Source organism: Cetorhinus maximus, chromosome 16, assembly GCF_964194155.1.
Source record: "Cetorhinus maximus chromosome 16, sCetMax3.hap1.1, whole genome shotgun sequence".
NCBI classification, from domain to species: domain Eukaryota; kingdom Metazoa; phylum Chordata; class Chondrichthyes; order Lamniformes; family Cetorhinidae; genus Cetorhinus; species Cetorhinus maximus.
The window spans coordinates 27,533,622-27,560,520 of record NC_135894.1 but is presented as its reverse complement, the minus strand read 5'-3'; the positions used below and the strand labels follow the sequence as shown (position 1 = coordinate 27,560,520).

The 26,899-nt window shown below is 47.6% G+C and overlaps 1 protein-coding gene across 3 annotated transcripts in view; it reads left to right on the top strand.

The window, feature by feature from the left end:
* Positions 1-26,899, top strand: part of phex (phosphate regulating endopeptidase homolog, X-linked) — a 173,068-nt gene that overhangs the window by 24,319 nt on the left and 121,850 nt on the right. For all 3 annotated transcript variants that reach the window (XR_013579134.1, XM_078559554.1, XM_078559553.1), the window contains exon 4: positions 22,541-22,627. Coding sequence is in view for 2 of the 3 variants with exons in the window: in XM_078559554.1 (XP_078415680.1) it covers positions 22,541-22,627 (87 nt within the window). In the remaining variant the exon portion in view is untranslated. The remainder of the gene's footprint in view (positions 1-22,540; positions 22,628-26,899) is intronic.

Here is a 26,899-nt window from a genome sequence, read left to right as displayed (position 1 = left end):
GAGTGAAGAAATTTCTCCTCATCTCAGTCCTAAATGATCAGTCCCTTACCCTGAAACTTTGTCCCCATGTTTTAGATTCTCCGACCAGTGGAAACAATCTCTCAGCGCCGACCCTATCAAACCCCTTCAGAATCTTGTATGTCTCAATGAGATCGCCTCTCATTCTTCTAAACTCCAGAGAATATAGACCCAATTTACTCAGCCTCTCAACATAGGACAACCCCCTTGTTCCAGGGACCAATTTAGTGAACCTTCACTGTCACACCTCCAACGCAAGTACATTCTTACTTAAATATGGAGATCAAAAAGGGCATATTACTTCAGGTGTGGTCTCGCCAAAATCATGTACAACTGTAGCAAGACTTCTTTATTCTTGTACTCCAATCCACTTGCAATAAAGGCCAACATGCCATTTGCCTTCCTAATTGTTTGCTGTACCTGCAGGCTAACTTTCTGAGTTCCTTGTATGAGTACATTCAAATCACTCTGAACATCAACATTTACAAGTTTCACACCTTTTAAAAATATTCTGCTTTTCTATTCTTATGACCAAAGTGAATAACTTCATACTTCCCCACATTATACTCCGTCTGCCCACTCACTTAACCTGTATATATCTCTTTGCAGAATCTTTGTGTCCTCCTCACAGCTTACATTCTGACCTAGCTTTGATAGGGGCAAACCCAAATATGTTATTCTCTGTCTCTTCATCTAAGACATTAATATAGATTGCAAACAGCTGAGGCCCCAGCACTGATCCTTGAAAAATTCCACTAGTCACAGCCTTCCAACTTGAAAATGCCCCATTTATACTCTTTGCTTCCTGCCTGATAACCAACCCTCTATCCATGCGAATAAAACACCCTCAACTCTCCCAGCCCTTATCTTGCCTGTTAACTTTTTGTGTAGCGCCTTATTGAATTTCTTTTGGAAATCTAGGCATACAACATCTATTGGTTCCCCTTTATCGACTCTACTAGTTACATCCTCCAAAAACTCTAATAATTTTTTTATTTGTTCATGGAATGTGGGTGTCGCTGGCTGGGCCAGCATTTATTGCCCATCCCTAGTTGCCCTTGAGAAGGTGGTGGTGAGCTGCCTTCTTGAGCCGCTGCAGTCCATGTGGTGTAGGTACACCCACAGTGCTGTTAGGTAGGGAGTTTCAGGATTTTGACCCAGCGACAGTGAAGGAACAGTGATATATTTCCAAGTCAGGTTGGTGAGTGGCTTGGAGGGGAACCTCCAGGTGGTGGTGTTCCCATCTATCTGCTGCTCTTGTCCTTCTAGATGGTAGTGATCATGGATTTGGAAGGTGCTGTCTAAGGAGCCTTGGTGAATTCCTACAGTGAATCTTGTAGATGGTACAGACTGCTGCCACTGTTCGTTGGTGGTGGAGGGAGTGAATGTTTGTGGATGTGGTGCCAATCAAGTGGGCTGCTTTGTCCTGGATGGTGTCAAGCTTCTTGAGTGTTGTGGGAGCTGCACTCATCCAGGCAAGTGGACAGTATTCCATCACACTCCTGACTTGTGCCTTGTAGATGGTGGACAGGCTTTGGAGCGTCAGGTGATGAGCCACTCTTTGCAGGATTCTTAGCCTCAGACCTGCTCTTGTAGCCACAGTATTTATATGGCTAGTCCAGTTCAGTTTCTGGTCAATGGTAACCCCCAGGATGTTGATAGTGGGGGATTCAGTGATGGTAATGCCATTTAACCTCAAGGGGTGATGGTTAGGTTTTCTCTTGTTGGAGATGGTCATTGCCTGGAATTTGTGTGGTGCGAATGTTACTTGCCACTTGTCAGCCCAAACCTGGATATTGTCCAGGTCTTGCTGCATTTGGACATGGACTGCTTCAGTATGTGAGGAGTCATGGATGGTGCTGAACATTGTGCAATGATCAGCGAACATCCCCACTTCTGACCTTATGATGGAAGGCAGGTCATTGATGAAGCAGCTGAAGATGGTTGTCAAACATGATTTTCCTTTTGTAAAACCATTTTGACTTTGTCTGATCATGCTATTAGTTCTAAGTGATTTGTTTAGACTTCCTTAATAATAAAGATTCCAGCACTTTCCTGATGACGAATGTCAGGCTATTTGGCCTGTAGTTCCCTGTTATCTCCCTTCCTCCTTTTTTGAATAGCAGTGGTACATTTGCTAGCTTCCAATCTGTTGGGATTATTCCAGAATCTATGGAATTTTGGAAAATCATAGCAAGCATATCCACTATCGCTGTAGCTATCACTTTTAGAACCCTAGGATGTAGGTCATCATATCCCTTAAGTTTCTCCAGTACTTTTTCTCTGCTGATATTACTGACCCTAATTTCCTCACTCCATTTAGCACCAGGGTTACCCTCTATTTCTGGTATACAACTTGTGTCTTCCGCTGTGAAGACAGACACAAAATATTTGTTCAATGTCTGCCATTTCCTCATTCCCCATGGTAATTTTTCCTGTCTTTACTTCTAAGGGGCCAATGTTTATTTTAGTTACTCTCTCTCTTTTTATTTGTTTGTAAAATCTCTTATAATCTGTCTTAATATTTCTGGTTAGTTTGCTCTAATATTCTATTTTTTCCCCTTTTTATCAACTTTTTCATGGCTCTTTGCTGGTTTCTGAAACATTCCCAATCTTCAGACTTGCTACTATTCTTTGCAACCTTATAAACCTCTTCTTTTAATAATGCTATCCTTAACTTCCTGAGTAAGCCAATAATGAATCTTTCTCGCCGAGTCTTTGTTTTTCAATTGAATATATTTTTTGAACATTTTGAATTGTTTCTTTAAATGTTTTCAACTGATTATTTATGGCCGTGCCTTTTAATCTATTTACCCAATTAACCTTAGCCAGTTCTCCCCTCATGCCTTTATTGCACTGGCTTTATTTAAGTTTAAGATTCTGGTTTGTGATTGGAGTATGTCACTTTCAAACTTAATTTGGAATTCAATTGTTTTATGATCACTATTTCCCAGCAGATCTTTTACTATGAGATTACTAATTAACCCTGCCCCATTACACAATACAAGATCTAAAATAGCTTTATCTCTAGTCAGTTCCACAATGTATTGCTTCAGGAAAGTGTCATGAAAACATTCTACAAACTCATCTTCCAGGCCATTCTTGCCAATTTGATTGTCCCAGCCTATATGGAAATAAAAGTCCCCCACAATTTTTACATTGCCTTTGTTACAAGCTCCAATGACTTCTTGTTTAATGCTCTGTCCAATGATATAACTACTATTAGGGGCCATAACCTACTCCAATCAGTGTTTTCTGACTCTTGCTATTCCTGATCTCCACCCATACTAATTCTACTTCATGATCTTCTGAGCTAAGATCCTTTCTCACTAATGACTTTATGTTATCGTTTACTAACAGGCTATCCCACCTCCTTTTCCATTCTGCCTGTCTTTCCAAAATATTGTGTACCCCGGAATATTTATTTCCCGACCTTGGTTACCTTTGTAACCCTGTTTCAGTAATGATGATTTGATCAAAACCATTCATCTCTATTTGTGCCACCACTTCATCTGTCGCATTTCTGATGCTTCGTACATTTAGATAAAGAACTATTAATTTCATTTTTTAAATACTATTCCCTTCAATGACTTGACTTGCTGCTGCACAATTATTGTGAAACTCTCTGTCCCACTCTTTATCCGCATCGCTACACTCTTCTGTTGCCTCGACTTTTCTCTTTGGATTCCTAAATCTCCCTTCATGTGAACCCTCCTACCTGTCTGTTAGTTTAAAGTCCTATTAGAGCCCTGGGACACTAGTCCCAGCCCAGTTCAAGTGGAGCCCATCCCAATGAACCAGTTTCCCCTTTCCTGAGTACTGATGTCAGTGCCCCATGAATCGAAACCCCTGCTTCCCACCAACTCTTTGAGCACACATTTAATTCTCTAATCTGCTTGACCCTATGCTAATTGGTGCCTGGCTCAGGTAACAACCCAAAGATTATTATCTTTGATGTTCTGCATTTTAATTTGCACCACAACCCTTCAAACTCTCTCAGCAGAACATCATTCCTAGTTAAAAGCAGAAAACTCTGGAAAAGCCCAGCAGCTCTGGCATCATCTGTGGTGAGAGAAACGGAGTTAGTGTTTCAAGACTGTATGATGTTATTTCAGATTTCCAGCATCCACAGTATTTTGCTTTTATTTTACCATTCCTAGTTCTACCTGTGTGGTTGGTTCCAACAAGGACCACAAAAACTGATCCTCCTCCTCCCACTTCAAGGTCATCTCCAACCATGTGGAGACGTCTTTAACCCTGGCACTGGGCAGGCAACATAACCTTCGGAGCTCCCAGCTGAGGCTGCAGAGATCCCCGGACTATATTTTCCCCTATCACTACCATAGTCGGTTTGTTCATCCACCTTGTAGACCTTCATCTCATCCACACAGCTAGCAAGCACCTTGTATTTCTTCATCAAAGTTAGGGGCTGAAGCTTTTCTATCACTATATGCTGGATCCCCATGCTCATAGTCACACCCTCCTGCCTCGAACCATCGGCTGACTCTAAAGTTCTGCCTAGCCTAAGGGGTGTGACTGTCTCTCCTGGAACAAAGTGTCCAGGTAACTCTGCCCCTCCCTGATGTTCTGCAATGTCCACAACTCAGACTCCAGCTGAGCAACCCCGGGCAAAAGTGTCTCAAACCGCACTTATAATAGATATGGTTGTCTGGCACTGAACTGCATTGCTTAAACTCCTATATGGTGAAGTCACAGCACACCACCATCCCTGCCACATCTGTCAAACTTTACTTATTAAATTAGTTAATGACTCATTAACTTATATAGCTAAATTAATAACAAGTCTCATAGCCTGGGGACAAAAGAACACTCACCAGTTACTGAAGGCTGAAAAAGGGAATGAAAGAAGGAACACTTGTTTCCCCCTCTGCACCAAATTCCAACCTGTACAAAATTCACAAATAAGCACTTGCTCCTTGTCTCGCTCAGTTTTCAGCGTGTCACTCTGTGCTCACACCCTCTAGTCACCAACTCTCCATTGAATCCCATCGCATTAGTACATAACTTTCCATTGAATCCCATCGTATTAATATATAACTCTCCATCGAAGTCCATTCCTCTAGTATCTAACACTCCATTGAATCCCATTCCTCTAGTATCTAACTCTCCATCGAAGACCATCTCTCTAATCTCTAACTCTCCATTGAATCCCATTCCTCTAGTATCTAACATTCCATTGAATCCAATTCCTCTAGTATCTAACTCTCCATCAAAGACCATCTCTCTAGTCTCTAACACTCCATTGAATCCCATTCCTCTAGTATCTAACTCTCCATCGAAGACCATCTCTCTAGTCTCTAACTCTCCATTGAATCCCATTCCTCTAGTATCTAACTCTCCATTGAATCCCATTCCTCTAGTAACTAACTCTCCATCGAAGTCCGTTCCTCTAGTATCTAACTCTCCATCAAAACCCATCTCTCTAGTATCTAACTCTCCATTGAAGCCTATTCCTCTAATATCTAACTCTCCATTGAAGCCCATTCCTCTAGTATCTAACTCTCCATCGAAGTCTATTCCACTAGTATCTAACTCTCCATCAAAGTCCATTCCTCTAGTATCTAACTCTCCATCAAAACCCATCTCTCTAGTATCTAACTCTCCATCGAATCCCACTCATCTAGTATCTAACTCTCCATCGAAGTCCATCTCTCTAGTCTCTAACTCTCCATTGAAGCCTATTCCTCTAGTATCTAACTCTCCATTGAAGCCCATTCCTCTAGTATCTAACTCTCCATCGAAGCTCATTCCTTTAGTATCTAACTCTCCATTGAAGCCCATTCCTCTAGTATCTAACTCTCCATCCAAGTCCATTCCTCTAGTATCTAACTCTCCATCCAAGTCCATTCCTCTAGTATCTAACTCTCCACCCAAGTCCATTCCTCTAGTATCTGACTCTCCATCCAAGTCCATTCCTCTAGTATCTAACTCTCCATCCAAGACCATTCCTCTAGTATCTAACTCTCCATCGAAGTCTACTCCTCTATATCTAACTCTCCATTGAAACCCATCTCTCTAGTATCTAACTCTCCATCGAATCCCATTCATCTAGTATCTAACTCTCCATCGAAGACCATCTGTCTAGTCTCTAACTCTCCATTGAAGCCTATTCCTCTGGTATCTAACTCTCCATCAAAGTCTATTCCTCTAATATCTAACTCTCTATTGAAGCCCATTCCTCTAGCATCTAACTCTCCATCAAAGTCTATTCCTCTAGTATCTAACACTCCATTGAAGCCCATTCCTCTAGTATCTAACTCTCCATCGAATCCTATTCCTCTAGTATCTAACTCTCCATTGAAGTCTATTCCTCTAGTATCTAACTCTCCATCAAAGCCCATCTCTCTAGTATCTAACTCTCCATCGAATCCCATTCATCTAGTCTCTAACTCTCCATTGAAGCCTATTCCTCTAGCATCTAACTCTCCATGAATCCCATTCCTCTAATATCTAACTCTCCAACAAAGTCCATTCCTCCAGTATCTAACTCTCCATCGAAGTCTATTCCTCTAGTATCTAACTCTCTATTGTTGTCCATACCTCTAGTATCTAACTCTCCATTGAAGTCCATAGCTCTAGTATCTGACTCTCCATTATTACAGTCAGTTATGCTTTGAATAACTCCAGTGATCTTGCCAATATTCCTTTGCTGGGCAGTATATTCCAAACATTTTGCACTATTTGAATTTAGAGATTCTTTATTCATCAGCTAAACAGTTGAGGAAGGCAATATTGGCAGCAGATGCAGCACAGATTACTTGGGTAAAAGATTATAATATGAGAAAGAAAGAAAGGAAGAAAGAAGGACTTTATTTTTATGGCATCCTTCACAACCTCAGGATGTCCCGAAGTCTTGTAGAGCCAATGAAGCACTTTCGAAGTGTGGTCACTGATTTCTTGCAGGGAACACAATGTGCAGACAGCAAACTTCTACAAATAGCAATATGATCATAACCAAATAATCTGGGGTTGTTTTGTGGGATTGATTGAATGATACATATCCTCAATTTGGTGTCATCTGCAATTTTAGATATCATGTTTTAGGTTCCAAAGTCCAAAATGTTAATATAAGTTAATTTAGGTATTTAAGATGTATAATGGAGTTGATAGGAAGCTATTTTTTCTGGGGGGGGTGGAGTGCAGAACAAAGGGACACAAGCTAGGCCATTCGGGGGTGATGTCAGGAAGCACTGCTTCACACAACAGCAGGTGAAATCTGGAACTCACTCCCTGTTGAGTCCAGGTCCACTGAAATTCTCAAAACTGAGATTGGGTGGTTCTGATGAAGAGTCATACGGACTCAAAACGTTAACTGTATTCCTCTCCGCAGATGCTGTCAGACCTGCTGAGTTTTTCCAGCTCTTTTTGTTTTTGTTTCAGATTTCCAGCATCTGCAGTATTTTGCTTTTATTATATTGGGAGGTTTCTGTGAGGCAGGGATGTTAAGGAAGGAGGAGGCAAGGCAGGTGGTTGGAATTGTGATGCAAATCAGCCATGATCTAATTGAACGGTAGAATGGCCTCCTCTTGTTCCTACATCCCAAAGCACACTTTACCTCCTCCGCACTTTCTGTACCTTGTCCAAAACAGATATGTATATAAAAAAAACTTTGGAGGAATGATCAAAAGGCAAATACGGTGAGTGAGCCCGGGTCACTGAACCTCAGCATACTCTATGTAGGTTTGGAGTGTGTCCTTCTAACCGTGTGATTCAGCTTCCTTTAACCTTTTAAAATTGCCTTACCACATTGAACAGAAGGATTTGAGATCTGACATGAGAGAAAGAGAGAAACATAATGACTTAACAGAGCTGGGCACAGTGGAAGGGCACATTGCCAGTTCATGAGTGGACTTGAGCGTGCCCAATTCCCAGCCTATGCCACTTACCACCCCATAAAATACATGGAGAGCTAACCTGGCCAGCTGCACATAGGGTGTACCCATCTCTACGCCACAGTCTCTGATGCACAATTCACTCACTGGAAGTTCCACTGCAGGAGCACATCATATTGCTTTTGTATTTTAATATGATGTTTGTGGCCAGATAACTGGTGCAAACTGGATTTTTGGTGAATGCTTCTCTGCTGATTTCTCTATATTGGAGAGAATTCACATTGCTGGGCCAATAATCGCAGGAGGTAACTCACCTCTGCCTAGGTGGACTTGCCAACCAGTGTCATAGATGGGGATGCTGGCACCCTGCCAGTGTCACTAGCTGCAATTCCAAAGGAGAAGCTTTAAAACAAACCGGTGTGTCTATGAAACCTACTTGTTACTGTTTTGTTTGATTGTGAATGGGACCTTCTGATCTTCCTTGATCCCAAGGAAGGGATCAACGGAGGATTTTACAGCACAGGAACAGGCCATTTAGCCCAACAGGTCTATGCCAGTGTTTAGGTTCCACACAAGCCTCCTCCCACCGTACTTCATCTCACCCATTGCCACACAGTTTGGATTTCAAAGTAAAGAATTGGTATAGCTGGGAGCAAAATGTGAATGTCTCTTTTGTGAATGACTTTATTAGATACAAAATGAAACACTTGCATTTACATAGCACCTTTCAGCTCAAAGTGCTTTACAGCATTATAGTTCTGTGAGTGCACAGAAGATGTCGTAAAGTGGGAAACATTTTGTACACAGCAAGCTCCCACAAGCAGCAATGTGGTAATGACCAGTTAATCCGTTTATCTGATGTTGATTGAGGGATAAATATTGGCCAGGACAGTGGGGAGAATTCCCCCTGCTCTTCATCAAACAGTGCCTTCGCATCCTCCCGAGAGGTGTAGCGTCTCAACTGAAATACAGCCGCCCCGATAGTGCTGCACTACACTGGATCACCGGACTGGATGCCTGCCCAAATCTCTGGGGGGGGCGGTCAGGGGGCTTGGAGTCTCCAATCTCACGAGTCAGTGTTGAGAGCGCTGCTGACCCAGCGTGGCTGATACTTGATGAGTTCAGGCCATTGAAACGCTGGAGATCTGTCAGTCCAGACAATGGGCAGAATCTCCCGGTCCCACCAGCAGCAGGAAGCATGGCGGTGTGGAGGGGGGGGTCGGGGGGAGGCCAAAGATCAGCTCCCCGAAGTCAGTATGAACTGTTGGAATTCTGTTCTCGGGACTTTAAAGGCAGATTAAAGGCGGGTCGAGCAGGATGAACAACGGCGGGTAGCCCTTTTGCATACATTAGCATCTCATGCATGCTCAATAAAAGGCCTTCACTGGAATTAAGTCCACCCTCCAAATTAGCTCCCCCACAAGTCAGAAATCAGAACACTCAGCTTTACAACTCTATGTAAGTGGCGTGCACCTAGCGAGCTTCACTTCATCCATGACTTTGAGGTCAGGAGGTGCTGCTTTCACCTTCCTGGGGACCATTCAGAGCCTCACTCATATCGGGTGCCGGCAGCACAAGCTGCACAAAAGCTGGAATGTTGGGGTGGGGATGGGGTGGAGTGGAGGCTGGACCTGGGAGGCAGGCTAAGGGGGGAAGGGAGGGAGGCTCTCTGGGTGCCCTTCAAATATGGCGCCCAGACCTTTGAGCCCATGAGGTAATGGCACGGGGAGGGTGACTTCCTGCCCACCCCCACCGTGAGATTCACCATCCTCTGCAAGTAATGAGCTAAATAAGGCAAGACCACCCCCCCCACACCAGTGGGAATCACTCCAACTTCAATGCCCACCACCCAACTTAGACTTCAGAGCGGAAGATTCCACCCAATGGGTAATGGTAAAGGGAAACTCTAAAAGGTGCACAGGCCTGTATCCTGTCCACCTGACTATCAGCACTTCACTTCACTTTGTTATGAAGCCACTGAGCATCTCCAAGCTCCTAGTGAATTCTGAAGCAATGTGCTGAGTTGACATTGCCCGTGAGGTGAAATATGCGTGTGATATTTCTCTTTCACAAATTCGGCATGACCTGTGTGCTTGCGATTTTGGGAATATGTTTGGCAGGTCAGGGAAGCCACAGTCACGGTTCCCAGCCTCAGTATTTGGGCTGATTTTTGCTGCCTTTGCACCCTGAAAATGGGTTGTAATGAGATGCAACCTTTGAAAATCAGTTCCACATGAGCTGTGCCTGTTTTTGACCCTTTTGGTCAGGTCTGTGGGGTGCGGAAGGGAAGGGCAGAGGTGGTGAAGTCACTCCTGACTTCCCCTCGTTAGCATTAGCACAGTGACAAAGCGACATGAAGTGTAGGGGTACCCGCCAGATTGAAGTGCCAGGTAACCTGTGACTCTCAGGAACCAGTATATCGCCTATAGGTTTGGGCTGTCTTTCCCACACCCGTTTGGCTTGTCGTTTACTGCCAAATAACTCATTAGCTTGAGACCGGGATCATATCAGAAACATGCGTAGCCAATAGAACCTGTCACAGTCTGTAACAAATCATCCACAGCTCCGCAGGATAATCTCTTAACCATGTGTGTCTGAAGGAATATGCAGCAGATGGAATGAATGTACCACAAATGCACTCAATCTTACCCGAGATCCTCACATGTTGGGTGGTGGTGGAGTGGGCAGGGGTGGCAGTTAGTGAGGAGAAAGGGGTCTATCGCCCACACCTCCAGCCCCTGCCCTTCTTGGTATTTGTTGTAGTGAGAGCTCCAAGTAAAATCTGCTTATGGGATAACAGGAAGACTGGTCATTAAAGCCTGCCTGGTTTTATAAGGCATTCTTGTAGTTGAGGTCTTAATGACTCACATGTTTAAAAGGGTGAAGACCACAGTGTTTGTAATTCCTGCATTTTGTGACTGGAAGCCCATCTTCCCAGTTAGAAAATGGAGTTTTAACACAGGGCAACCTATTGCCCCCTTTTCCATGAATATTCTTAAACTATAAATTTATGGGGTTGGGGAGCATAAATCTGAGTCGGGAGGAGAGAGGAGAAATGGAACTGGGCAAAGGCCTGGTTACTCTGGACCTATGGCCCTCCCTTTTTCATCTTTCTAGTGTTAGAAACATCAGCCCCTCGGACCTGTTCTGCCATTCTATGTGATTGTGGTGTGATCTGGCATGAGGTCTAGCTCCCATTGTGCCAGAGGTGGTTCCATGATCCCCCATCACCTTCCTTTTCCAGCCCCCCCCCAACACCAGCCACCTCTCCCACTGAGTGTCAAGCGGGAGTAACATAATGACGTGTACATTGAATGGAGGTGACACATCTGCTTCAAATTTAAGGGCCTTTTTGCAGCAAACTATTGGACAAACCCCATTTATTTGTTACTTCAGACTCACCCATTCACAGTGCAGCATCTGAATGGCACAGCCACTCAGTCACAGTGACCAACCCCTAATATGTCCCTGTCCTTGATCTGCAGATGTAGCCAGAGGCCCAGGGCCACCTTTCAAATAAGTGCAAGTTGCACTCTGACCTTGGGTTCACCCACTAAAGGCTTCCCCGAGAATTTCCTGGTCATTAGTTCCACGCAAGGCATTGTGTGCCGGGTTAGCATGAGCCAAAATAGCATTGCTTGGTGGGTCTCTCCCTGATTTTTAGCCCCTTCACCTCTCTGCTCACATAGATTCATGCTGGGGGTGTTGTTGGGGGGCCGGGGTGGGCAGGGAGTGTGGTATAAACCCTATGAGTGTGCGTGGTCCTCCAAAATCTTGTCTAAGTCAGACAACCTTCACATCTGAGGCAGGGAGGGTGAGAAAGGCTAATTGAATTTGGGAACTTGGCGGCCTTGGCTTCATTCTTCCCCCATCACTAACACCCATTTACCTGGGATCTCTGGATATTCCCTCGCGGGCATGGATCTGACACTGCTGCCCAGTGTCTTCATGATACCCAGTGATCTTTCCGCTGCCATGAAGTAGGTGTCAGTGGGAATGGCCCAGATGGGTAGCAGATGGTGGACCACAGCCGTGGATAGTCCAGGTCGGAAGATGCAGCCCTCTCTAAACTCTGCTCAGCTGGACACATGCACCCTAACCTGGGGGCTATCAGGTGTATAAGAGTCTGGCATATAAAGGGTTAACTGGGACTGAGTACAGTATTGACCACACAATGATGTAAGAGAACACATGACCCACACCTAGGGGTCAGTGTAGTGTAGGACTGAGCTGTGTGTAGAAGCAAACATGGAGACAGCTCCTAGCTTGGACCTTTACTGTACCTAGTTGGTTACTATTACTCAGTTACTGTTGAACTACCTAAGACTACAAATTCCTTAATAAGACCCATTGAACTACGCCAATAACTTACAACATCAGGGACACCAAAAAACCTGTGACAGGTGACAGAGCTGACACTGTTTGCTATTGCGGAGAGAATGGAGTCCCGGATTGATGGCTCAGGACATTGAGATGTTGTCTCCTTGCATAGGTCGAGTGACCAATCCGCAGAACATCAAATCATGGCTATCCAATTCTGTGCGAGCCTTGGCCACTGCTCTACAGACTCAGCCGTTCTGTCTGGCACCTTAAGTAGGATGACACATACCTTATCAGTGGCTTTCCAGCATCTCACTGGCCTCCACCAAGCTGCTCTGCAGCAGAGTGGTAGGAGCGATGTGACACTGACCCAGGAGAGGGATGATGGTGAAAAGGGGACATGGAAGTGGGGACTCCACTCAGGACGCCCCCACTCCTCACCTGTCACTCCCCCCCGCAGCCAGTACTGGGTAAGCTGCCTCATCTCCCGATGGCCGTGTCTGCACAGGGACAGGTGGGTCAGTCTCTGGTGGGGCCCTCAGTACGTCCGAAACCCAGACCACAGCAACCAAACGTATCTCACAGTCAGAGCGGGGATGTGAGCAGCTGCTTCCCCCTCTACTGAAACCACTGTAAAGACCCACAGTCCCTTTGGACTGTCAAAAAGCTTGAAGCCGACTTCAGTTGTGATTTTATCTAAACACACAGTTCGACTTGTCTTCTTTCCTGAAGGTTGAGATCATTATAGCCTCTAAGGTCACTTGAAATGTCTTCATTCTGCCAGAGCTTCACAAATAGGGCATCTATCTGAGAGATCAGTATGTCTCCTCCATGTTTCAGTACTTCTGCTGGGATTATGTCAGGATCAATAGCTTTGTTGTTTTTTATCTGGTTGACTTCACTGAGCATTGGATCATTGCCTTGCTCACTTTGGATTGTATGTTGTGCGAGGTTCTCCAGCAGTGATTTTTAAAAAATTCGTTCATGGGGTGTGAGCGTCGCTGGCTGGGCCAGCATGTATTATCCATCCCTAGCTGCCCTTGAGAAGGTGGTGGTGAGCTGCCTCCTTGAACTGCTGCAGTCCATGTGGTGTAGGTACACCCACAGTGCTGTTAGGGAGGGAGTTCCAAGGTTTTGACCCAGCGACAGTAAAGGAACAACGACATATTTCCAAGTCAGGATGGTGAGTGACTTGGAGGGGATCTTCCAGGTGGTGGTGTTCCCATCTATCTGCTGCCCTTGTCCTTCTAGATGGTAGCGGTTGTGGGTTTAGAAGTTGCTGTTGAAGGAGCCTTGGTGAGTTCCTGCAGTGCATCTGTGGAGTGTGGATTGGGTTGTTCTACAATGTGCTCTGCCCAGCAGATGTTGATACTGTCTGTGTCTTTGAGGAGAGTCTTGTCACCTTTGGATCTTACCACTGATGGTCTGTATGTTGAGGGTCCATTGCAGATTCTCCTGTGAACTTCAGCTTTGGTTGTCTGGTGGACAAGCTCTTTATGGAGTTTGGATCCTGTTGTCTGGTTTGGAATGCTGTCTGTTTACTCTCATCAAACCAGTCTTGGTGACTTTTTGTGGTGTGTTCAAGGATTGTTTGGCGTGTATGAGTGATGATGGATTTAAATGGCTGCCAGACATCTTGGATGTTGTTTGATGGTGTGACCATCCATTTCTGTAATTTGATTGACTTGTTCTTGGGGTTCCTTGAGCTTACTGTTGTTTGACAGGCCATAAACCTTGAACACCCTCTGTAGCTATCGTGGTTTCCTCAAGTACCAATGGCAAGGGAATGAGTCGGTGGTCTGTCCAACATTCATCAGCCGTAACCATGTGTAACGTGCACGTCCATTCGATCCCTGGTCCTGACTATCACATAGTCTTTTAGGTAATAGTGCTTTCATCTTGGATGTTTCCAGGGGGTCTTGAAACCTTTTTATGGGCAGAAAAGGGTGTTAATGACCAGAAGGTCATGTTCAGTGCACAGGAAAAGGAGGTGTACATCGTTGGGATTGGACATTGTAGCTTCATGTTTTCTAATGATGTTCAACCAAAGGACATGGTTTCTCCCTCACCTTGGCATTGAAATCACCCAGAAGTTAGGGAGGTAATGCTGGAACTATATAAATCATTGGTGAGGCCACAACTTGAGTACTGTGTGCAGTTCCGGTCACCTCATTATAGAAAGGATGTATTTGCATTCGAGAGGATACGGAGGAGATTTACAAGGATGTTGCCAGGACTGGAAAAGTGCAGCTATGAGGAAAGATTGGATAGGTTGAGGTTGTTTTCCTTGGAACAGAGGAGGCTGAGGGGAGATTTGATTGAGATGCATAAAACTGTGAGGGGCCTGGATAGAGTGGATGGGGAGGGTCTATTTACTTTAGCAGAGAGGTCAGTGACTGGAGGGCATAGATTTAATATGATTGGTAGAGGAAATAGAGGGGAGATGAGGAAAGATTTTTTCACCCAGGGGGTTGTGTGAGTCTGGAATTCACTGCCCGAAAGGTTAGTAGAGGCAGAACCCCTCAACTCATTTAAAAGGTGTCTGATCTGCACCTCAAGTGCTGTAACCTGCAGGGCTATAGACCAAATGCTGGAAAGTGGGATTAGGCTGGGTGGCTTGTTTTTTGGCTGGTACAGACACGATGGGCTGAGTGGCCTCCTTCTGTGCTGTAAACTTCTCTGATTCTAAGTATGATTTTTGACTGTGATGGTACAGAGTTTTGTCTAGAATCATAGAATGGTCACAGCACAGAAGAAGGTCATTCGGCCCATCATGTCTATGCTTGCCCTCTGAAGGAGAAATTCACCTCATGCCACTTTCCTGCAATGTCCCTGTAGCCCTGCAAATTTATCCATTTCAGATAATGATCCAATTCCTTTTTAAATGCCTCGATTGACCCTGCCTCCACCACACTCTCAGGCAGTGAATTCCAGACCCTAACCACTCGATTGACCCTGTCTCCTCCACACTCTCAGGCAGTGCATTCCAGATCCTAACCACTCGATTGACTCTGCCTCCATCACACTCTCAGGCAGTGCATTCCAGATCCTAACCACTCGATTGATCCTGTCTCCACCACACTCTCAGGCAGTGCATTCCAGATCCTAACCACTCGATTGATCCTGTCTCCTCCACACTCTCAGGCAGTGCATTCCAGATCCTAACCACTCGATTGATCCTGTCTCCACATGCTATCAGGCAGTGCATTCCAGATCCTAACCACTCGCTGAGTGAAAAAAGTTTTCCTCATGTCGCCATTGCTTCTTTTGCCAATTACCTTAAATCTGTGCCCTCTGGTTCTCCATCCTTCCACCAATGGGAACAGTTTCTCCCTATCTACTTTATCTTATGATTTTGAATACCTCTATCAAATCTCCTCTCAACCCTCTCTTCTCCAAGGAGAACAGTCCCAGCTTCTCCAGTCTATCCAGTGAACTACAATAAAATAATTTCTTTCACTTCATCAATAACCCATTGATCCAGACTAGGGTTCAGAGTTTGTTTTTGAGGCCAACTCCATGATTTTTGCGTTCGTCTGGTAGTTTTTCTTTCCAGAAGAAAGTATAGTCAGCTCCATGTTCTTTGATTTAAACCTCATCTGCTCTACGGGTCTTGCTAAGGGTGACTATGTCAATGTCTAGGTGTCGGATGACTTGGTTGAAGGGGCTGAATGTATTTGCTGATGAGACAAAGAGAGGCAGGAAAGTAAGTTGCGAATAGGTCAAAGGAGTCTGCAAAGGGACATGGATAGGTTCAGTGAGTGGGGAAAAAATTGGCCGATGGAGTATAATGTGGCAAAATGTGAACTTGTCCACTTTGGCAGGAAGAATAGAAGAGCAGCATATTATTTAAAGGGAGAGAGGTTGCTGAACTCGGTGGTACAGAGGGATCTGGGTGTCCTGGTGCATGAATCAGAAAAAGATAGCATCTAGCTACAGCAAGTGATTAGGAAGGCAAATAGAATGTTGTTGTTTATTGCAAGGGGAATGGAATATAAAAGTAGGGATGTTTTGCAACAGCCATTCAGGGCCTTGGTGAGACCACATCTGGAGTATTGTGTACAGTTTTAAGAAAGGATATAATTGCATTAGAAGGTTCACTCGACTGATTCCTGGGGTGAAGAGGTTATCCTATGAAGAAAGGTTGGACAGGCTGGGCCTATACTCATTGGAGTTTAGAAGAATGAGAGGTGATCTTATTGAAACATATATGATTCCGAGGGGACTTGACAGGGAAGATGTTGAGAGGATGTTTCCCCTTGTGGGAGAGACTAGAACTACTGGACACAGTTTAAAAATAAGGGGTCTCCCATTCAAGACTGAGATAAGGAGACATTTTTTTAGAGTGTCATTAGTTTGTGGAATTCTCTTCCCCAGAGAGCAGTGAAGGCTGGTTTACTGAATACTTTTAAAGGCTGAGTTAGACAGATTCTTGATTGACAAGGGGTTCTAGAGATATAGGGGACAGGCAGGAAAGTGGAATAAGGCCACAATTAGATCAGCCATGATTTTATTGAATGGCAGAGCAGGCTTGAGGGGCCGAATGGCCTACTCCTAATTCTTGTGTTCTTGTGTGGAGTTTGCAGGTTCCTCTCACAGTTCATCTCTCGGGTCATCCTGTTTATCCGTTAACAGCTTGATATTCCAAGATCCTGTTTCGATGGCCGTGATGGGTATTGTCTGCTGGATGTGGTTTTGCAGCCGGGTTTGGAGTGAGGCAGGCTCATTTTTAGGGCACTTTTCAAGCCCCTTCATTAGTGACGTGAGCAGAGCTGATCCTCAACAGGGCTGCTCAGACACAGCTATAAACACTGAACCACCATTCTGCCTCGATTAGGAGCGCTTAATTGATAACTGCTGTCTTAGAGTCAGGCTGTGATTCGAAGCTGCCAGATGTTATGATCCTGCCTGTCACCACGAGCTGATTGCCAAAGAGCTTGAGGATGTTTGCCTTCTGCAGAAGTGCCTGTGCGTGGTGTAATGGGAGGCCTGTTGCAACAGCAGGCCCCGCACTGCTTTGACAGGCACTGCCCATTTGCAATGACCGGCCGAGCCTGTATAATTAAGGGCAAAGCCCTACTGCAACTTGTCAGCCAGTTCCACAGGCATCAGCTGATCCACTGTGGAAGGATATTGGTGTGGTCGGATGTATTGAATGGCAGCCCTCGCTCGCCATGTCACAGGCTGCGGTAAAGTAGGTTTACAGGGAGTTTGGATGATTTAAAGGCACCACCCTCTACCTTACCCCATCTTAAACACCCTGCTGTTTGCTTTCCACAGCTGCCCATTCATCAGGGCAGCTCCTGCGTATAGTGCAGCTAGCCTCCACATCTGGAGGTTGCTCTGGTTGTTCACCACTCGCCAACACAGCTGGTAGCTCGCCCCAAACCAAAATGCTTGTACTGCACACCTGTCTGTCCTCCTTGGCCTTTCTATTTTTATTTATTCTTTCATGGGATGTGGGCACCACTGGCAAGGCTGGTATTTGTTTCCATTCCCTAATTGCCTCTGAACTGAGTGGCTTGCTCAGCCATTTCAGAGGGCAGTTAAGAGTCAACCACATTACTGTGGGTCTAGAGTCACATGTAGGCCAGACCAGGTAAGGATGGCAGATTTCCTTCCCTAAGGGACCCAGATGGGTTTTTATGACAATCCAGCAGTTTCACTGAGACTAGCTTTATATTCCAGATTTATTAATTGAGTTAAAATTCTACCAGCTGCCATAGTGGGATTTGAACTCATGTCCCCAGAGCACTAACCTGGACCTCTGGATTACTAATCCAGTGACATTACCACTACACCATAATCTCACCATCCAAGTGTAACCCAAACCCACCCGACAACCCCCTAAAAACTACACTGTGGCTCAGTTATGTACTTCCAGGACCCCTGTCATATCCAGTCATGGACCCTGCGTGTATGTGTCTGATCTCAGGCATTACCTTGCCACCCCTTACACCCTATTAGCTCCTGCAGTAACATGAAGAATTGGAATCTAACACCCATTCTAACTGCAGAGAAATCTAACTTTGACAACATTCTCTTTGTTAATTCCAACAAAATAAAACTGCAAACCAGCAAACACAATATGAACCTAGAATGCAGGAAAGCTTAACAAGGAAGAATAGAAAAACATTTGATTGTAGTTCAATAAATAATAAGCCCTCAGTGCACATTGCCATAGACAGAGAAGACAAGAGATAATGCTGCAGACAGCTTACATCCTGCACCTGCCAAAGGTCAAACAGACAATCCCAAAACAGACAGCAGTTAGAGCATAACACTTACTGTCATTTAACCCTTGCAATGCCTACTTCCTCTAAATATCTTCATAACTCTATATTCTTACACCGCAGAGTGGCAGAGTTAAGTATCAACAGTATGAAAAGGAAGATTAAAGCTTTGTCATTCACCAAGGGTATACACAGACACACACATGCACACACATATCGGTCTAGTGATGGTGACTAACTGCCGGTTGGCATTGTGAGTAAGCTGGCATTGTCACCTTCCTGGTCCTCCTCCTCGATCGCTGACCACGTGTGCTCAGCGCTTTGTTCCTTCCTGCAGCTCCAACCCTCATTGCTGCTCGGTGTTATCCTGTGTGCAGTACACCACGGCCGATTTGCAGACCCATGCTGGCTCAGGGTACCTCTAGATTTGTCCATGCGCTGAAGAACATCTTGAACAGCTTCCTCAATGATGCAGCTGGTGGTCATCTGGCTTTCACTGGCGCGCTCCTGGGCACCACTGGTTGGGTTTATGACACTTGACGTTGGCCACATTTGAAGGAGGGGCTATCCTTTGTACCCAAGCTTGCAGGTCCAAAGATGTCCAAAGGGAGCTTGAACTGCAGCAAGCTGGCATCCATCTATATATATCTGTCTCATGGTCGCACATTGATAGGGGGGGAAAGCCATTCTTGCTGATGAATACTCTGGGTAATCTGGGGCCACACGGACAGTTGGTGACGCCCTGGGCCTGTGGGAAGCCAAGGTGAGCTGCAAATCCGAGCACTGGCTCACTCTTACTAGATACGTCTCCATAGCCGAGGATTGCAGACTCAGTAAAGCTGAGTGTGGTGATGACTTTGACAGTCATCCACGGCCTCCAGGTTCCAGCAGGAAACTGTTTTCCTTGAGGTGGCCGATTCGTCACCGCCCAACGCAACAAGCTGAGCCTCCTCAGACACTACTGTTCAGGCAGGCCCAGGGAACTCAGCCAATGGCTCGACACCCTATGTCACCAGTAATACCTCTGCTGCTCTGCCCCCAACCCTTCCCTCCTCCTGCTCTCTCCCCCTACCTTTCCTCCTGACCTGCCCCCTCCCCTCTCTGAACTGCGACCCGCTCCCCTCTATCCACCCCTCCCAACCTCCCTGCCGCCCAACCCCTCTTTGCTCCTGCTCCCCTCCCTCCTAACCACCTCTGCTCCACCCTCCATGGTCCCCAATCCCCCCTCTCTGCCCCCACTCCCCCGTTCCCCTCCTGTTCTCTGCTCTGCTCCCCCTCCCTGACCCCGCTCCCCCACTCACCCTCTCTTACCTAGATCGCCCCTCCCCATCTTCACCTCCCCACTCTGCCCCCAGTCCCCCCTCTCTGCCCCCATTTGCCCCACACCCCTCCCCTGCTCTCTGCCCCACTCTCTCTCCTCCTCGCACCCCTGCTCACCCCTTCCCTCTCTCCTCTCACTCCCCCTCTCCCGCTCTCCCCTTAACTCCTCTCGGCCCCGCACACCCCTGCCCCCGCTTCTCTCTTAGCTGTCCCCACTTCTCCCATTCCTGCCCCTTCCCCTCCCCTTCTCTGCCCCGCTCCCCTCCCCCTCTCTGCCCCGCTCCCCATTCCCTCCTTTGCCCTCGCTCCTACTATCCACTTTCTGCCCTGCTCAACCTCTCCCCCTCTGCCCCCACCCCCCCTTCTGTTCTCTGCCCTACTGAGTCGGTAGTTAGGAAGGCAAATGCAATGTTGGCACTTATTTCGAGAGGACTAGAATATTAAAGCAGGGATGTGCTGCTGAGGTTTTATAAGGCTCTGGTCAGACCACATTTAGAATATTGTGAGCAATTTTGGGCCCCATATCTCAGGAAAGATGTGCTGGCCCTGGAGAGGGTCCAGAGGAGGTTCCCAGGAATGAAAGGCTTAACATATGAGGAACATTTGAGGACTCTGGGTCTATACTCGATGGAGTTTAGAAGGATGAGGGGGGATCTGATTGACACTTACAGAATACTGAAAGGCCTGGATAGAGTGGATGTGGGGAAGATGTTTCCTTTAGTAGGAGAGATTAGGACCCAAGAGCACAGCCTCAGAGTAAAGGGAAGACCTTTTAGAACAGAGATGAGGAGAAACTTCTTTAGCCGGAGAGTGGTGAATCTATGGAGTTCATTGCCACAGAAGACTGTGGAGGCCAGGTCATTGAGAGTATTTAAGACCGAGATAGATAGGTTCTTGATTGGTAAGGGGATCAAAGGTTACGGGGAGAAGGCGGGAGAATGGGGTTGAGAAACTTATCAGCCATGATTGAATGGCGGGGCAGACTCGATGGGCCGAATGGCCTAATTTCTGCTCCTATGTCTTATGGTCTTATGGTCTTCCACCACCCCCTCTCCACCCCGCTCCCCTCTCCTGCCCTCTCCTTCTGACCCTCTCCACCCCCGCCCCCGCTTCCACTCCCACTCCCACACCTCCCACCCTCCCTGCCCCACCCCCCTCTCTTCCCCAGCTCCAACCTTCTCTGCCCCTGCTCTCCCCTCCTTCCTCCCCCCTTTCCACCTTTCTGCCCTCACTTCCCCATCTCCTCTGCCCTTCCTTTTTTCCCTCTCTTCCCCTGCTCCCTACCCTGCTTCCCACCCTCCCTGCCCCTGCTCCCCCGACCCCACTCCCATCTCTGCATCCGCTATCCCACTCTTTGTCCCAGCTTGCCTCCACCTTGCCCCCACACCCCCTCCCTCTCCATCCCTGTCTTCTTCCTCCTCCCCCTACTCCTCTGTTCTCTCCCCCTGCCCCCATCCCCCTCTCTCCCTCTCCCTCTCTCCCTTCCCCCTCTATGCCCCCCGTTGCCCCCTCACCCTTCTCTGCCCCTGCTCACCCCTCGCCACCTCAGCTCCCCCTCCGCATCCCTGCAAACACTCCCCCTCTCACCTCCCTTGCCCCCTCCCCTTTCTCCCCCCACTCCCACTTCCCGCGCTACCCCCCACCCTCCAACAACCTTTGCCCCTAGCCCCCTCTCTGACCCCACTCCCCATCACCCCTGTTCCTCTTACCCGCTCTGCCACATTCCCCCTCCCCCTTTTCTGACTCCTGCTTCCCCCCCCACCTCTCCCCTGCTCTTTCTCCCATCTCCCACCACCCATCTGCCTGCACCCGCCTCCTCTCCCCCCTCTCTGCCCCCACCCTCCCAGCCCCATTCTGCCCCCACTCCCCCTCCCTGCCCCCTCTCTCTGTCCCCGCTTCTCCCTCGTTGCTCCTGTTGCCCCACTCCCCCACCCCCTTCCCTACTCCCTCTCTGCCCCTGCTCCCCCTCCCTATCCCCCCTCTCTACCCCTGTTTCACCCTCCCTCCCCCTGCCCCTCTCTCCTCCTCCACCCTCTTTCCATTTCCCACCCTCTCTGTCTCCATGACCCCTCGCCCCATCTGCCCCTCACTGCCCCCCTCCTCTCAGTCTGCCTCCCCCACTTCCCCCCTTCCCCGTTACACTCTCTCTACCCTCTCCCCCCAGGCCCCCTGCCCCTTTCCCCCTCTCTTTCCCCTCTGCCTCTTTCTGCCTCCTCTCCCTCTCTCTGACCCCTCTCCCTCTTCCTCTCTCTGCCTCTCCTCCCTTACTGCCACTGATCCACCCTCCCCTATTCTCTGCCCCCTCCCCACTCTCTTCCCCCTCCCCTCTCCCCGCTCCCCCTCTCTGCTTCCCATCCCCTCTCCCCCTCTCCTTTCCCTGCTCCCCATCCCCGTCCCCCCTCTGCCTCCCTTGCTTCTCTCCCCTCGTGCCCCTCACTCCTCCCTCCTCTCTGCCCCACACTCTCCGCCCATGCCCCTGCCCCGCTCTGCCCCCTCCCCCACCTCCCTTCTCCCTCCTCTCCCCCTCCTCTCCCCCTCCTCCCCCTCTTCTCCCCCTCCTCTCTCCCCTCCTTTTCCCCCTCCCCTCCCCTCTCCTCTGCCCCCTCCTCTTCCTCCCTCCCCACCTCTCCCCCCTCTCCCCTCCTCTCCCCCTCCCTCTCTTAGGCCCCTTCCCCAGCAAAACTGTTGCCTCCCCAGCTCAATGAACACCATTAGCAATGATTCTGTTCAATCTGTTTGTGATGTTATTCCCTTGAACCCTGACTCTTGTCTTCCTGTTTTTTTGTCTTTCTGTAGAGTTGTTAGAAAATCCTATCGATGAAGAAAGGGACAAAGAAGTTGTGCAAAAGACGAAGGAACTTTACCATTCGTGCATGAACGAGAGTGAGTATATACCCCTACTCAGTGACCTGTGAGGCTCTCAGATGTTTAAACTGTACTTGACTATGGAATAAGATGTGACTGACACAATGTTTGAGACAACTAGTGCAGGGAGACGGTGAGGTCGTGGGAATCTCACTCGACTGGTAATCCACCACCCCCCCACCCCTCACTCACCTACCAACCATCTTGATCAGTGCCTCATATTCATATGTTTCACCTCACCTTCACACACTCACATCTCACAGCTTGCACACACTACCAGCTATTCAACTATAGCAGGCACAGCACCCAAACATATTGCACGCCATTCACTGATGCACTTCCCTTTACAGGGCCAAGGTGGGCCATGATAAGCTGCAGAAGCAGCAAACCAGCAGTAGGAGGCAGGCACGGTTGCATGTGCTGACCTCCCCTTGTGCAGACAGTACTGGGAATAAAAGGAGTGGCTATGACTGAGACTGCGGCTAATGGCAACACTGAAGCCATCGAGGCTAATGGTATGTTCCTGCCTAAAGCACCTGCTCAAACCTGATCCCACAATCTGTTCTGATTTCCAATCTGCAGGTGGCAGAACGATGAGCCTCTTGTTTTGCCCCCTTCCCTCACCCCAACCCTACCCTTGTGTCTTTTTCCTTTCATATACCCAAGAACCACCACTGATGATGATACCAAGCTAGGTGGAAAGGTAAGCTGTGAGGAGGATACAGAGAGACTGCAAAGAGATATAGACGGGGTTAGGTGAGAGGACAACAAGATGGCACATGGAGTATAAAGTGGGGAAATGTGGAGTTATTCACTTAGGTCAGAAAGATAGAAAAGCAGAATATTTTTTAAAAAGGTGTGAAACCTGTTAAGTGTTGATGCTCAAAGAAACTTGGGTGTGCTTGTACAAGGAATGCAGAAAGTTAACACACTTGTACAGCAAACAATTGGGAAGGCAAATTGCGTGTTGGCCTTTATTGCAAAGGGATTGGAGTGCAGGAATTAAGAAGTCTTGCTATAATTGTATAGGGTTTTGGTGAGACCACATCTGGAGTACTGTGTGCAGTTTTGGTCTCCGTATTTAAGAAAGGATAGACTTGCATTGGAGGCAAAGGTTCACTAAACAGGTCCCTGGGATGAGGGAGTTGTCCTGTGATGAGAGGCTGAGTAAATTGGGTCTATATCTACAGGAGTTTAAAAAAATGAGAGATGAACTCATTGAAACATAAGATTCTGAAGGGGTTTGATAGGGTGGACACTTAGAGATTGTTTCCACTGGTTGGGGAATCTAAAACACGGGAGCTACAGTCTCAGGATAAGAGGCCGATCATTTAGGACTGAGACGAGGAGAAATTTCTTCACTAAAGGGTTGTGAATCTTTGGAATTCTCTATCCCAGAGGATTGTGGATGCTCCAGCATTGAATATATTTAAGGCTGGGATAGACAGATTTTTAGTCTCTCGGGGAATGAAGGGATATGGGGAGTGGGCGGGAAAATGGAGTTAAAGTCCAAGATCAGCAGTGATGGTATTGACTGGTGGAGCAAGTTCCATGGGCTGTGTGGTCTACTCCTGCTCCTATTTCTTGTGCTCACTGGCCATGGAGGCTGAAGGCCTGGAGGAGGAAGAGGCTGCTGAAGAAGACACGCCATCACTTGACCTGACATTCACAGCCACCAGCTCAGATATAGGCAGAGGGAGCATCTCAGAGGCAGGGTCTACATGTAATGAGACAGCGGGTACGAGTGGCCTGCAGCCAGGGCAGTGCGACAGGCGAGTGTGGGGGGTCTGCTCCCCCGAGCGAGGTCTCACAAGAGGCTGGCTGCAGGGGATTCAGAAGCAGACTTTGATGGCAGCCCCAGGTAAAAGGGCTGGTGGACAGCCACACAAAAATGCTTAATGCATCTGCACACTGGCCGGAAAACCTGCAGTGGCTGCCTCAGAAAGCCAGGGGGCCACACACAACACTGTAGAACAGCTGTAGGAGATGGCACTTCGCCTGCTGAGACTGCACGGGGTAGGGGGACCTTTGCCGTCTGCGCCAGAGGGGGTCTCCCAGGCACGGTGGGCTGCTGGGTCCCCAACAGCCCGGCCATTCTGGGGGCGCAATGTTAAGCCCGCCATTGGGAGGCCACCATGGGAGGAGAAGGAGGTAACGTGGACCCCATGTAACTGAGCACAGCGAGCGAGTGTGGTTTGAGAGTCTCGAAACGAGCTTCCCCATCCCCCACCACTCCTCATTGTCACCTCTCAGACTTTGAAATGATACCTTGTACACCCAAATCCAAATCCAGGTCACTGATACATATCAATAAGAATAGTGGACCTAATAGGAACTGCTGGGGACCACACTGTGTATTCCCACCATCAGATGAAGGGTCATTGATCTGAAACATTAACTCTGTTTCTCTCTCCACAGATGCTGCCTAACCTGCTGAGCATTTCCGGCATTTTCTTTTTTTATTTCAGAGTTCCAACACCTGCAATATTTTGTTTTTGGCTTTAAGAAACCTGTGCTACCTTTCATTTATTAGTCCACACTTTTCCAAATGCCTATTAATTTTGCCCTGGGTTACGTGGCCCAAGTTTAACCCTGTGTAAGTGAATGGGTTAAAATTGGACCCATTGGCCCAGATTTTTGACCCTGGGTCATGTTTATTTTTTTTTATTCATTCACGGAATGTGGGCGTCGCTGGCTGGGTCAGCATTTATTGCCTATCCCTAATTGCCCTTGAGAAGGTGGTGGTGAGCTACCTTCTTGAACCGCTGCAGACCATGTGGTGTAGGTACACCCACAGTGCTGTTAGGGAGGGAGTTCCAGGATTTGGACCCAGTGACAGTGAAGGAATGGTGATATATTTCCAAGTCAGGATGATGTGTGACTTGGAGGGGAATTTCCAGGTGGTGATGTTCCCATCTGTCTGCTGCCCATGTCCTTCCAGGTGGTAGTGGTCGTGGGTTTGGAAGGTGCTGTCTAAGGAGCCTTGGTGAATTCCTATAGTGCATCTTGTAGATGGTACACACTGCTGCTACTGTGCGTCAGTGGTGGAGGGAGTGAATGTTTGTGGATGTGGTGCCAATCAAGCGGGCTGCTTTGTCTTGGACAGTGTCCAGCTTCTTGAGTGTTGTTGGAGCTGCACTCATCCAGGCAAGTGGGGAGTATTCCATCACACTCCTGACTTGTGCCTTGTAGATGGTGGACAGGCTTTGGGAAGTCAGGAGGTGAGTTGCTCTCTGCAGGATTCCTAGCCTCCGACTTGCTCTTGTAGCCACAGTATTTATATGGTTAGTCCAGTTGAGTTTCTGGTCAATGGTAACCCCCAGGATGTTGATAGTGGGGGATTCAGTAATGCCATTGAACATCAAGGGGTGATGGTTACATTCTCTCTTGTTGGAGATTGTCAGTGCCTGGCACTTGTGTGGCGCAAATGTTACTTGCCACTTGTCAGCCCAAGCCTGGATATTGTCCAAGTCTTGCTGCACTTGGACATGGGCTGCTTCAGTATCTGAGGAATCGCGAATGGTGCTGAACATTGTGCAATTGTCAGCGAACATCCCCACTTCTGACCTTATGATGGAAGGAAGGACATTGATGAAGCAGCTGAAGATGGTTGGGCAGAGGACACTACCCTTAGGAACTACTGCAGTGAAGTCCTGGAGCTGAGATGACTGACCTCCAACAACCACAACCATCTTCCTTTGTGCTAGGTATGACTGCAACCAGTGGAGAGTTTTCCCCCTAATTCCCATTGACTCCAGTTTTGCTAGGGCTCCTTGATGCCACACTCAGTCAAATGCTGCCTTGATGTCAAGGGCCGTCAATCTTACCTCACCTCGGGAGTTCAGCTCCTTTGTCTATGTTTGAACCAAGCCTGTAATGAAGTCAGGAGCTGAGTGACCCTGGTGGAACTCAAATTGGGCATCAATGAGCAGGTTATTGCTAAGCAAGTGCCGCTTGATAGCACTGTTGATGACCCCTTCCATTACTTTACTGATGATGGAGAGTAGACTGATGGGGCGCTAATTGGCCGGTTTCGATTTGTCCTGCTTTTTGTGTACAGGAGATACCTGGGCAGTTTTCCACATATCCGGCTGGATGCCAGTGTGTAGCTGTACTGGAACAGTTTGGCTAGGGGCGCAGCAAGTTCTGGAGCACAAGTCTTCAGTACTACTGCTGGAATATTGTCAGGGCCCATAGCCTTTGCAGTATCCAGTGCCTTCAGCCGTTTCTTGGTATCAGGTGGAGTGAATCGAATTGGCTGAAAACTGGCATCTGTGATGCTGGGGACCT